The 14,073-nt window shown below is 45.3% G+C and overlaps 1 protein-coding gene across 1 annotated transcript in view; it reads left to right on the top strand.

Moving 5' to 3' along the window:
* CABCOCO1 (ciliary associated calcium binding coiled-coil 1) overlaps positions 1–14,073 on the top strand; it is a 419,036-nt gene that overhangs the window by 106,815 nt on the left and 298,148 nt on the right. The window contains exon 3 of the mRNA XM_069611204.1: positions 12,157–12,326. Coding sequence (XP_069467305.1) covers positions 12,157–12,326 — 170 coding nt within the window. The remainder of the gene's footprint in view (positions 1–12,156; positions 12,327–14,073) is intronic.

Below are 14,073 nucleotides of genomic sequence, written 5' to 3'. Positions count from 1 at the left end.
AGTGCAACAGAAGAGACAAAAACTGTCAGAAGAACATAAATAAGACATCCTGCTGACACAGAGGAATTACGCACCCAAGTAAGGCCTCCTAAATGGCTGGCAGAGAACTAGAGATCTGCACAAGTGTGAGATGAATGACCAGAACCTGCAGAGGAAGCAGCTGGGGTCCTCAAAGGGATTTGTTAACTTATGCTAGCCTAATAGGGGAATCCTGTAGCAGGAATGACGGGGCTTAATTCGTTCATATGTCCTGCAACCAGAGGATGGAGGAGATGACAGAGGGAGATAGGCAAGCAACTGAGGTCTATAAGTAGCGAGTTCCCAACATCGCATCTGATGAAACTTGTGGTTACAGTCCTGAAACATGCAAAAGGAGACCCATTGAACATTTTGAGAGAGAGGCAAAACAGACAATGAACTCTGAAACTTCTAGTGAATGTTTCTAAGAATGCGTCATAAAAAGTTAATATTGAAAGCAAGAGAATCCTGAAACTGATGGCAACACTTCCCAAATGCACAACCGTAGCAATAGCAAGCAGTGAGTGAGTGAGAGAGAACTTGCACTGCATCTTTGGAATCTTTGGGGATATGCAGTATTAACAGCGAATTTTGTAAAGGAGTAAAACCATTCACTGAATCCTGGAATCCAGAACAAAGGTTACTAAGAACACCGCACTGAAGGTTAACTTAAAACCTGGAATCTGGAGGAAAGGTTTCGTAGCAGAACACAGCAATTCTAACATTGATAAAGACAGAGAAAAAGAGAACTTGTCCCACCCACTAGGAATCCTGAACTCACTGGTGACTGTTAAGAAAAATTGAATTTTACTAAATTTAAATCGGATGTCTCACATTATTTGTATGAATAAACTGCAACTTCCTTGTTTCGATCTTTGAGTTGGGATGGGAATCAATATTCCTTGTGCATTTAATCTGAAATGAGGGCAATATCACAGGTTTTACAACCTAAAGATGAATGTTAGGTGTCCGGTTGGAAGTGTTTTGAGTAAATAATAAAGTGCAGGATGGGCTTTGTGTTGGGCCACTTATTGTTTGGTCAAAAAAGGGCCTTAGTGTCATTGAAGAGGTTAGTTGCTGGGATTATACCAAATCGTTCCACCCACAATTTCGAGTCACCTATGATTAGAATTTCAGGGATAGTGTCTGCAGATACTGTGCCAGATGATGCATTTTATCTTAGAGTTTTTTCTAGTATATCATTTCTGTTATGAAGACATTTTTCCAGTGAATTTTGCATCATTCTATCACACACTGGAAGGAATCAAGCACTTTAGCGTTTATTTTTTGGTGAATGTCATTACTTGCTCACAAATGTTTTGAATCATGAGTCGGGGTTATGTAGCTCACTGAAGACTGTGATTTACTTGTCGTCAAAATAGTATTTTGCTTAGTCAAATAATTAGCAGTCATTTTTGCTTATTACTTTGCAAGTGCTTAGCGTGTGTTTGCGAGAGAATAAGCAGAATTGGCTTGTAACTTGGGGTCAGCCTCATCCAAATAATGGGTTCTGGTGAGCCTGCATAACCCGCCGGCTGAAGGAGTGTAGGATTATCCAGGTTCTCTGTGACTGTACAGGATTTCTTGGAAGTGTATGTTAAGGGCTTATCTAGGGATGTCTTGCGGAGGGGAGGTGATCTCACCTGAGACAGTCCATTTAAGAGACAACATGGGGAGGACCTGCATGTAAGAGTCAGGGTTGCACCGGTTCTATGGAAGGTGCAGCATGTAGTTCCATCCCATGCAACTATCACCATACTCCAAATCTAGCCTCACAGTGCACAGCTTTGGGTAAAAGCTCTTTGGAGATGTGCTCAGAGGATGGGATCTGCATAGTAGTGAACAGTTTTAGTAACCAAGTAACTGACACTCGGTCTCCCTTCACATAATCTATAAACTCCTACAATTATCTATGGTTATGGTATGGTTTTTTCAACTCATCAACTCTGCCTTGATAGGCAACCATGCAGAGAAGTCTTACACGCACCACATCACCAATCTCAGTTTGAATGTTGTCTTGTCAAAATTGTTATGTTATGTTGATTTGTACCGCTACCACCCAAGGACAGTCTCCAGGGGCTCACGTAGCTCTGCAAGAGAAGAGGGATGGTTGTGTTAGTGGGGAAAGTATGATATGAGGTTCAGAACCAGGAGTAACTGGTGTCTGTAAGCATTGTCTTGCATGTGGGATTTGGTTAGGGAGCCTCCATGTGTTATACCCATATGGGTAAGACTCCGTGCCTCAGATGTGTGCTAGTGTTTGTGTTGGACGTGTGTGTCATGTGATGTTACGGTGGGGCTTGTGCTTGTGCGCACTGGTTCCTTGTATCCATAAGGGGCCCAGAGTCGCTGGTGCATGTTAGGTGTTGAATATATAATGTTGGTGTATCGGTGTCGAGTCAATAGATGTATGGACTATGTGCAGGGATGTTCCCTCTAGTGTTGTTTCCACAGTTTCAGCGGTATGCTAGGGTGTAAGCATTAGATAAACGCTCCGAGTATTTGTGTAGTAGGCTAGCACCTAGTCATGTGTAGTGGCGTTGGTTATGTCGGAGGAGCAGGAAGGGGGAAATGGTTTATTAAGTTGGCCGGTTTGACGACACCACTCAATGGTATCTACCAACGTTCTTGGTTGTGGTTCGTCGGCAAAACCTGCCTCCATTCCCCTGGCCTGGAGGCCGACTTCCCCAGCGTAATTGGTTACCCTGGATGGGATAATTATGGCTAATCTAGCCTGATACTCTAAAAGATCAACATTGCCTAACCCTGGGCCTGCTCTCATTTCTTATCTGATGCCAATTGATCACTGTAGCCAACTCACCTGCCTGGTCGTCATTATGGGGAATAGCTTCCACTGACAATATTTCTAAATCCTTGCTTGCTGGTCAGAACTGCAACTTTGCTGGATGACTTGTTCCCAATTCTAACGGATAGTCATTTTTGCTCTCCAAGGGGCAGTGAAAGTGGATAAACCAGAACTTGGGTAGGAATTTTAGAGAGTCGTACATTCCATGAAAACAAGACCTCTAGTGAGAATAAGCCTAGGTTTCTAATGCTAATTAAGAAATCTTGTGCTGGATTTTTTTATTAATACAGTCCAGCCATATGTAATGTCTCCCAGGGCGAATTGCCTTGCATAAAGAATGAATCGGTTAATGAAGAACAGAAACCAGTTGACAAAAGTAAGTGGACTTGATTAGTATGAAACGGTGAGAGAGGCTGTCATGTGTACAGATTGACTCCCCATTTGTCTTAATAAGGAGCTAGAAGGATAGTTGTAAAATAATGGTAAAACAAATAGGACAGGGTCTGATTAGCTTGTAGTGAGGAGAATGAAAGGAAAACAATGCAAATACAAGAAATATCACAATACGGTGATCAAAGAAAGAAACATTCAAACTGAGATTGGTGATGTGGTGCGTGTAAGACTTCTCTGCATGGTTGCCTATCAAGGCAGAGTTGATGAGTTGAAAAAACCATACCATAACCATAGATAATTGTAGGAGTTTATAGATTATGTGAAGGGAGACCGAGTGTCAGTTACTTGGTTACTAAAACTGTTCACTACTATCCAGATCCCATCCTCTGAGCACATCTCCAAAGAGCTTTTACCCCAAAGCTGTGCACTGTGAGGCTAGATTTGGAGTATGGTGATAGTTGCATGGGATGGAACTACATGCTGCACCTTCCATAGAACCGGTGCAACCCTGACTCTTACATGCAGGTCCTCCCCATGTTGTCTCTTAAATGGACTGTCTCAGGTGAGATCACCTCCCCTCCGCAAGACATCCCTAGATAAGCCCTTAACATACACTTCCAAGAAATCCTGTAGAGTCACAGAGAACCTGGATAATCCTACACTCCTTCAGCCGGCGGGTTATGCAGGCTCACCAGATCCCATTATTTGGATGAGGCTGACCCCAAGTTACAAGCCAATTCCGCTTATTCTCCCGCAAACACACGCTAAGCACTTGCAATGTAATAAGCAAAAATGACTGCTAATTATTTGACTAAGCAAAATACTATTTTGACGACAAGTAAATCACAGTCTTCAGTGAGCTACATAACCCCGACTCATGATTCAAAACATTTGTGAGCAACTAATGACATTCACCAAAAAATAAACGGTAAAGTGCTTGATTCCTTCCAGTGTGTGATAGAATGATGCAAAATTCACTGGAAAAATGTCTTCATAACAGAAATGATATACTAGAAAAAACTCTAAGATAAAATGCATCATCTGGCACAGTATCTGCAGACACTATCCCTGAAATTCTAATCATAGGTGACTCGAAATTGTGGGTGGATCGATTTGGTATAATCCCAGCAACTAACCTCTTCAATGACACAAAGGCCCTTTTTTGACCAAACAATAAGTGGCCCAACACAAAGCCCATCCTGCACTTTATTATTTACTCAAAACACTTCCAACCGGACACCTAACATTCATCTTTAGGTTGTAAAACTTGTGATATTGCCCTCATTTCAGATTAAATGCACAAGGAATATTGATTCCCATCCCAACTCAAAGATCGAAACAAGGAAGTTGCAGTTTATTCATACAAATAATGTGAGACATCCGATTTAAATTTAGTAAAATTTGATTTTTCTTAAGAGTCACCACTGAGTTCAGGATTCCTAGTGGGTGGGACAAGTTCTCTTTTTCTCTGTCTTTATCAATGTTAGAATTGCTGTGTTCTGCTACGAAACCTTTCCTCCAGATTCCAGGTTTTAAGTTAACCTTCAGTGCGGTGTTCTTAGTAACCTTTGTTCTGGATTCCAGGATTCAGTGAATGGTTTTACTCCTTTACAAAATTTGCTGTTAATACTGCATATCCCCAAAGATTCCAAAGATGCAGTGCAAGTTCTCTCTCACTCACTGCTTGCTATTGCTACGGTTGTGCATTTGGGAAGTGTTGCCATCAGTTTCAGTATTCTCTTGCTTTCAATATTAACTTTTTATGACGCATTCTTAGAAACATTCACTAGAAGTTTCAGAGTTCATTGTCTGTTTTGCCTCTCTCTCAAAATGTTCAATGGGTCTCCTTTTGCATGTTTCAGGACTGTAACCACAAGTTTCATCAGATGCGATGTTGGGAACTCGCTACTTATAGACCTCAGTTGCTTGCCTATCTCCCTCTGTCATCTCCTCCATCCTCTGGTTGCAGGACATATGAACGAATTAAGCCCCGTCATTCCTGCTACAGGATTCCCCTATTAGGCTAGCATAAGTTAACAAATCCCTTTGAGGACCCCAGCTGCTTCCTCTGCAGGTTCTGGTCATTCATCTCACACTTGTGCAGATCTCTAGTTCTCTGCCAGCCATTTAGGAGGCCTTACTTGGGTGCGTAATTCCTCTGTGTCAGCAGGATGTCTTATTTATGTTCTTCTGACAGTTTTTGTCTCTTCTGTTGCACTACAGACCTATTCCTGTGACGGTGAATATCAAGAACCCACTCAAACGGGTATCCAGTGATATTATCTCTGGAAAGAAACATGGAGGACGACTCAATATTTTTTCGAAGGCACTAGCCAACACTGCCCTTTTAAGTGCCTTGGCGCACTCGGAGCCCCCTCCCCGCTCCAATCCGGAATCCAATCCTGAATCAGCCTTTCTCCCCTCCTTCCTTCCCGCACACAGGCCTCCGATTGGCCAGCAGGTGCAATGTTTTTGTAAGTGAGGGTGTAGAACCCTTGCCAGAGCCCCAGTGCCACTCTCTGTGACCAGTGCCTGGGGTAGGCAACATCCTGAGCCCCCAGCCTGCACGTATCCTTTTTAGGTATATTGGTGCCCTTCCAGCGCCTTGCTGTGCTCCAAGCCCCCTCCCTGCTTCAATCCCCGACCTGCTTCCTTGTCGACCCTTCTCTCTTCCTCCCTCGCTGCCAACCGGCCTCCGATTGGCCAGCAGGCTCAATATTTTTTGGTATGTAGCGCCCTCGCCAGAGCCCTGTAGCCACTCACTGTGACCCGTGCCTGGGGTAAGTAACATTGTAAGCCCCCACGTATCTGTTTTAGTTATATTGGTGCCCCTTCAGCACCTTGGCTTGCTCAGAGCCCCCTCCCCGCTCCAATCAGCTTCCTTGTCGGCCCTTCTCCACTCCTCCCTCCCTACCCACCATCCTCCGATTGGCCAGAAGGCCCTTACAAGACACAATCTGGGCAGCCCCGGCTAAGAGTCCCAAGGCAAAGGGCAGCTCCTGAGTAAGCCAGTCCAAGTTTGCCCGTGTTCGCCTGGGACACCAGCCGCAGTCAACCACCAGCGATGCAATAGTAAGTGTGGTGTGGACAGGGAGTACAGCCATTACTCATATAGAATAATGAGGATTAGCCACACGCCACACTTAAATATAATTGTGAACATTAGCCACTAGCATCACTTATATAGAATTGTGAAGATTAGCCACAGTTTGATTATGAAATTAACCATGTGTATTACTGGATAGGATCAGGAAGATCAATCATGTATCACATTAAATAGAATTGTGTAGACTAGTCACCTAGAAGAACATGGAGAGTAGGCAATGTACTAACCACCCAGCTCCCCTCAACACACCACCAAAGTACTATACACGCCCAACAGGCTAGCCAATTCATACACAAACACACACACAACATAAGCAAGACTTGCAAACAACAAACAATCCTTGACACAATTCTCCTCACTACAAGCTAATCAGACCCTGTCCTATTTGTTTTATCATTATTTTACAACTATCCTTCTAGCTCCTTATTAAGACAAATGGGGAGTCAATCTGTACACATGACGGCCTCTCTCACCGTTTCATACTAATCAAGTCCACTTACTTTTGTCAACTGGTTTCTGTTCTTCATTAACCGATTCATTCTTTATGCAAGGCAATTCGCCCTGGGAGACATTACATATGGCTGGACTGTATTAATAAAAAAATCCAGCACAAGATTTCTTAATTAGCATTAGAAACCTAGGCTTAGGTACAACATATCTTACTCTCCATTTCAATAAAGGCTGCCCAGCAACACAAAGGGCCTAATGGGATCAACATTATCCACAGAGGCCCCCTGAACAATCATTAAGAAAGTTAAGGTTTCAGTTCAATCCCTGTAGACTCCTTGCCCAGTGCAGGGCATACACCAGTCCAACTGCAGCCCACAACAAATCAAACTGGGAGCTAACGAGAACCCTTGATAGTCTACCCACACCTATGACCAAGAACCCAAAAACTACAGAGAATTAGTTTGATAATGAACTATCACTACTGCAAAGAAAGGACAGTTCATTAGAAAGAAAGTGGAAGAGGTTCAGTACGCTGGTAGATGCCCTGGCCTGTAAAATTCATGCCTTGTGTCTATCACTGAGCCATACTATGGAAGGAGAAAAAAGTTTTTTTCCAGAAACACCAAACCAATCCAAAGAACCCATCAAAATATCTTTCTAAACTGCTTGAATGTCTCGTCTATTCTTAGGTTTCTGTCCATGTCACTGCAAACTCTATTCCTCCTTTTTTCGGTCAGGTTTTTGTCCCCTTCATTCTACGGAAACTGCTCTTCTTTCTGTTTGTGATTCACTTCTTTCTGCTCATTATTCTATACATTCTATACCTCTGGTGTTTGAAAATGGAAAAATGCCTTCTCTAGCACACATGCACTGTTGCAAACAAAAGTTCTACCTTTTGGGTTGCATGGGTGTGCCTGCGTTGGTAAAATATTTAATGGATCAGGAACTTCAGCCACACCATCCTGATATTGGGGCCTACATGGACAACATTGTGACACATAGCAGCACTTGGAGCGAACACAAGCAAAACCTATATTTGTTGACCCAAAAGCTTTGAAAGATGGGATGAAGGCCAACCCTGTGAAGTGTCACTTAGCCCAGTCTACCTAGAAGTATCTGGGCTTTCAGGTAGGCAAAGTAAAAGCAGTTCCGAAGATCTCTTTACCTATAAACAAAAATGTTTTGAGGCATTTCGCCTGTCTATACAGTGTGAGAAATCTGAAGGTGTTTCACCTGCTAGTCCCTGGGGATCTGTCATCCAGGTGGCCAGGACACGGCCATCACTTTTGGATCCAGTTCCTGGGGGTGGACCAGTGCGGGAGGATCACCTGCATGAGGAGTCTTCGGGGAGTGCGACGCCGGATGGCGAGACGCGGTATCCCTTTCCCTGTAACACCTTTACCCCATCCTACCAGGTAGGATACTTAGGAACTCAACCCGCTTGCCCCCCATTTTCCAACACAAACACTTTCTCACGAATAGCTCACTATGAGAGAAAACGGACTAACACCCGAGCCGCATACCTGACATGTCCCAATACAATGGTCAGGCAGGGTCAGGCAATTACTGACCATTACATACACCTGACTTCCATTACACTTGCCTCACACGGATAAAAGGTGGAGCACGAGAGCACACACTGAGCGAGGGAAAGCACACCAGGAAGCAGCAGTTCCAAGATGGCAGTTTAATACAAGGTGAAAGATGGCAAAACCGAAGAGGATCGCAAGTAGGGAAGTGCCCTTGACCTTTTCGATGAGGAACCGTTAGTTTCATGAACCTTCAAGAATAGAAAACGTTAGACCAGGAAACAAGGCAGAAGAATCCTGCATTGTATGTCGGAGGTACCTGGGGCTCTCCTGTGTCGAAAGTCAAGGCGGGGAGAATCGCTTGCCGCCGTGGTACTGTCCTTGGCTACTACATCAAAGCAGCTCCAGTGAAGTCAGCACAGCCGGTGAGTTGGGGAGACTAATACCAGACCGGTCTGTGTTGAAGATAAGGTTGCAAGCGGCAACATTGTATAGTGAACAGTGATGCAAACATTGTATGAAGTGTATGTGATAATCCACGCAAGTAAAATTAATCAACATATGACTGATTGAACTTTGAAAGCAAGATACGATACCTTAGACAGTGGTTCGGCACCACATGCGTGCTCATTCGAAAGTCTCCGACAGGTATCCAACTGAAAGAGTGACAAAGAATTGTTAGTCGAAGTGGTCCTGCAACGGGTCAAGCAAAATCCTGTGCACAGTCAAAAGTCTTCGATGTTATAGTGTAAAGGAAGTTGATGGCAAAGTAGATGAAGTTGGTCCGAGCCCGGCGGAAGGAGATCAGCTAAGAGCTTTTGGTTAAAGCAAGTTTGTGTTAAAAAAGATAAATTGCCATTGGTCTGAGCCCGCGGAGTCAGACTAATTGAACATTGCATTGAGAGGATATGAGCCCGGCTGAGGGGGTTCCGAGCTGAATAGTGAATCGCCTGAGAAAGTGAATGCTTGTGAAGTCCTAGGAGGAAACACTGTTTCTCGCACTATTTGTTTTTAGAGGTACGTTTTGGCAATAGGTTTATTAGTATAGGCCCTTTTATTTTGACAAGACACCACTAGGACAGCGTTATTATTATTTGTTGCTCGTAGCTTGCCTCCATCTTTAGATTTAGGATTAGTTAGGCGTTTTTCAAACCCTTTTTGAAGGACAATAAACACCCTTGAACTGTGGTCCCATGTGTCTGTTTTACTGTTGATACCATGCCTTCCTTACAACAGACACTACTAAAGTTAATTCCCCATTAGTATTGCTGGACTCCTGACTGACCATCTGAAGATGTCACAATCAAACCATGTACGTTGAACAAAGTAAAGTCAGGAGACCTTTGAGGAATTGAAGCTGTATTTATGCCGCCTCCCTCTTCAGAAGACCTGATTTTCCCAGCCATTTTCTCTCCAAATGGATGCATCCCAAGTATGGTTGGTAGCTGTTCCTTTACAGGAATGAGGGGATAGTAAATGCCACACTTTATACCTCAACCAAAAAACATTAACCCAAGAGAGGAACTATTCCATCCTCGACTTGGAATGTCTTGCATTAAGCGAGCTTTGCAATATTATTTTATGGACAGGCAGGCCCAGCTAATTGCAAACCATCAGCCTCATTACAAGTTTTCCGGTATCCTGCCGTAAAGCCGTCAAGATACTGGCAAACTGAAATATAGATACCGGCACTTGGTCCGGCGGTATTATTGCCGGATCACGAGTGCCGGTGTTGGATGTTAATCCCCATTCCATGGAGTCCTGTTGTCCTGTTGGACTCCATGGGGGATTTTGCAGATATTGCCAGCACCGGTAATACCAGTGATTTATGTCAGTAGGGTGCATGAATTACCTCCAGCTGGAGGTAATTCAGGTACCTCACTGGCCAACCTTTAGTTGGCCGGTGCGGAAACGTGCTGGTATACGTTAATACCAGCACGTTAATTCCAGCACGTTGATTTTGCACCAGCCAACTTATGAAGCTGCACGTACTTTTAATGTTGATAGCAAAGAGTAAGGAAATTAACCTTTTGTATCGTTCCTAGCCTTGAAAGCTTATATTTCAACATTTAAGTACTAGCAGGGAGGAATATTGGGCCTAAGTGACTTTCTGAGCCAGTTCCCTTTGGAAAATATAGAAGAAGCCACTACAGAAGGGGTGGATTTACATGACAGTCACAGGCATGAGGTTAGAGGATGGTACTGGGCCTAGCCTCATGATGTCCAGGGACTGCCATCGGCTCTGTGATGCAGGCCCCGGAAGTGGTACATGGGTTATCAGCCAGGTACAGTGATAGGCTTGGGTGAGTAATAAGTACCCCTGGCAAGAACTTCCTACAATGTTCTGAAAGCTGTCATTCTACTTTGATATTACATGTGACTCCAAGTTGGAGTGAGCCGCTAATGGACCCACAGGAGAGGGAGCCCACAAGCCAAGTTATTCCCACAAAAAGGCACTAATGATTCAGGTGGGGAGGTTTGCTAGAATTACTCATGGAATATTCCCTGGGCCTATGCTTACCCTTTCAGCGGAAACCGTGAATGTTAGGGAAGAGTCAGAAGTTGCCCTGTATAGTGGGCACCAGGAAAGCTCAGTTATCTTTGGAGAAGGTTGCAGGCATTTGACTAATTTTTAAAAAGACAGTAAGTTCTCTTGTGCTGTCTGGAAGTGGAGTCACGGGATGGTCCACTTTCCAGTTGAAACCTCATAGAGAATGGTTAGTCTATGTAGCCAAGAGCCAAACCATGGAAAACCTGCACCACATACACACCTGCATGCAATCATACAACCATACAGTGCAGTCGTGGGGCTCTAGATGTCCTATGTAGGTGTTAGTGGTTGGAGTACAGAATGGTTGGTGTAGAGGACAGTTGAAAAGGATAGAGAATGAATGCACGGCGAAGAGGTGGACAAGAGAAAGGGAAGGGAATATGTAGGAGAGGATAGTGTGTCAGTGTGGAAAGAAGGTGGAGAAGAGAAGGAGAGTGAAGGAGTGGAGTACTTGAGTGATAAAGAGAGGGAGGAAGAGCAGCAAGAAAGAGAGCAGAGGATGGGAGTTGAAGGGGAGTAAGAGAGCAGAGGAGAGGAGGAGCAGGGTAGAATGGAAGACGAGAACCAGGCTAAGAGAGAGAGGCTAGAGGCAGGGATGCCAGGAGGAAATTTGATGGCGAAAGAGAGCAGGGCCAAAAGGGGGAGGTACAACCGTGGGAAAGATAAGACCTTGGTGAAGATGAATAAGACTTTAAACTTCATCATAGACAACAGTCTTGGTCGGAGGTGGGGAGAGGCGCAACAGAAATGGCTGCAAAATACCTCAGACTGGGAAGCCTTCTAACCCCATAGTAATTCCCTCTGTGCATTTCGGCCAACAAACAACCCGCCGGAATAGCTAAGGGTTCCAGGTGGGGGTACCTAATGGTGTCCAGGGGAATATACCAAGAGTCAGAAGACCTTAGTGCTAGCCTACAAAGAACCAATAAAAATCAAGAAAGAAGCATGAAATACCAGAGACTCTGAGTGACTGTTTTACCATAATAATGGCTGACCTGAACTCAGGAGAGAGAGAGAAGGAATGAGAACAACGTTCCTAAAAAGAAGCCTCTCTGATGTGTGAATCCCTAAACCCTTCCTGTGCGCTCAAACAAACCTAATCCTGTTTGTATTAAATAAATGGAAACTTGAGCACATGTACACAGTTTTGAGTCAAAGCTTGATCCCTATACTGTGAGTGGGTTATTGAATGATTGCTTGTAACGTTCAATTGTGTTTCTGAAAAATATGAGTAGGAGTAAAAAACAGTTATTTATTTAATTAAAAAAGATAGATTTTAAAAGTTTACTTTTTTCCCCTGTAGGTTCCTACAAGAGTACATGAATTTGACACTGCCTCAGTATAATATGTATGAAGCCATATTGCTGGACTACTATGTCTCAGGATTATGTTGGGCAAAAGAAATGAACTTCACCGTTGATCAACTGACTGGTTTCATGAATCTGTTACATATATTAATGGTAAATCTCGAAAGTAAGCATTTTAAACTAATAAATCATGTGACATTTTTGTTGCTTAGGTCGCTTTGTTTGCCATAAGTATTTGCTAAACTTTAAAAACAGAAAATGTGTTCTTTATGCAACAATATTGGGTTTCTGCTTATTTAGTTGTAGTTCTAATACAGTAACAGCTTTTCGAGGGGATTGGGTCCTCCGACGTATTCCATATCTATGACATGTAATCACCACAGCTGTGCTGCTTCGGAAACTTTTTTCGGCTCCTGCGTCGATGACGTCGATGCGCCGTCGTCGAGGTCCTCCTCCGACGTCATCCGATGTGATAAGTAGGACGCACAACGCCCGTAGCCTCAGTTCCGTTTTTTCCGCGAACGTGTTGCTTCGTGATTCTCGGTTCACGCCTCGACTCTTTGGAGTTCTGTTCTTCTCGGTTCTTCGAACCTGTTCGTTTTGTGCAAATCCTCTGTGTGAAGATGTCTTCTACTTCGTCTTCGACCCCGCGTCCGGGTTTCAAGAAGTGCGGGGAGTGTGGGTCCAAGATGTCGGTGACGGACTCGCACAAAGCCTGCCTCTGGTGCCTCGGGGAGGCCCACGACACGGATGACTGTATCGACTGCCAGTCGCTCACGTCCAAAGCCTTACGCGAACGTAAGAAGAAGTTGTCGGTAGGTCGGGTGTCCAAGCCCAGGAAGTCGAAGTCTGCGGGGCTTTCGACGGATGATTCGAGGGGTGATTCTCCGCGTCATCGTCGGAAGTCTCGTGGGTCTCCTTCTAGGAGTCGGTCTCGCCACTCCTCAGCCTCTTGGAGGCGTTCTCGGAAGCGCCGACACCGGTCGTCTTCCAGGTCCTCCTCTGAGGACTCTGCCCGGCACGTCGCTTACCCCACCAGCCGTGCGACGCCGGAGGAATGGGCTTCCTTCGGGAAGAAAATGCTGGCGATTCTTGAGTCGCAGGGTACTACGCCGTCCGCGCCCCCGAGTGGGGTCGGTCGTGTGAGGTCGAGAGACACCGCTCGCATGAGTGGTCGGCACGAGTCACGGGAGAGGTCCCGTTCGGACAAGGAGACTCGTTCTCGCCGTACCCGTTCCAGGTCCCGGTCCTCGACGCGTTCGAGACCGTGTGCACCTGTGAAGTCTTCGAGGCAGACATCGACGTCTGAGGCGCCAATGCCGGTTCTCTCGACGCCGGCGCCGATTCGCTCGACGCCATCGACGCCATCGACGCCTTTCGTGTCGGAGGTACCCCGTGGCACGGGAGAACCCCCTAGGAAGGCTCTGGTTAAGAGCAAGCACTCTCGGGTGCCTTCTTTTCGCCACCTGGACTATATTTCAGAGGCGGATGAGGATTCTGATGGCCTGGTTCCTAGTCAGGTTCCAGATGAAATTGTCTCGAGCCATAGTCAGTTTGACGAATTGAGACAGTCACTGCATGATGCCAGTGGACTGGACACCTCTCCGGAGGTGGAGTTTTGTAGCCTGAGCCTGGCTCTCATGCCGATTCCTCGTACCGGCGCCTTATGGCTAGGGTTTCTGAGTACTTGGGATGGTCTGCTCCCCCAGGGGAGTTTGTGCAGGATGATCTGACGGACATCCTTGATGTTGGTCCCCCAACTGACCCGGTACTGCCGTTCCATATGGCTTTACAGAGAAGGGTGGCGGCGGCTTGGACTGCTCCTGAGAGTCTCCCGGCGGTGGGCAGATCCTTGTCGCGAAAATACCGTCCAGCCAGTAGCGACCCCTGCTACTTGACCAGGCACCCACCTC

This window comes from Ambystoma mexicanum, chromosome 8 (assembly GCF_040938575.1).
Source record: "Ambystoma mexicanum isolate Mex_15411 chromosome 8, UKY_AmexF1_1, whole genome shotgun sequence".
NCBI lineage: Eukaryota > Metazoa > Chordata > Amphibia > Caudata > Ambystomatidae > Ambystoma > Ambystoma mexicanum.
The sequence above is the reverse complement of the archived record's forward strand: the minus strand, read 5'-3'. Positions and strand labels throughout refer to the sequence as shown.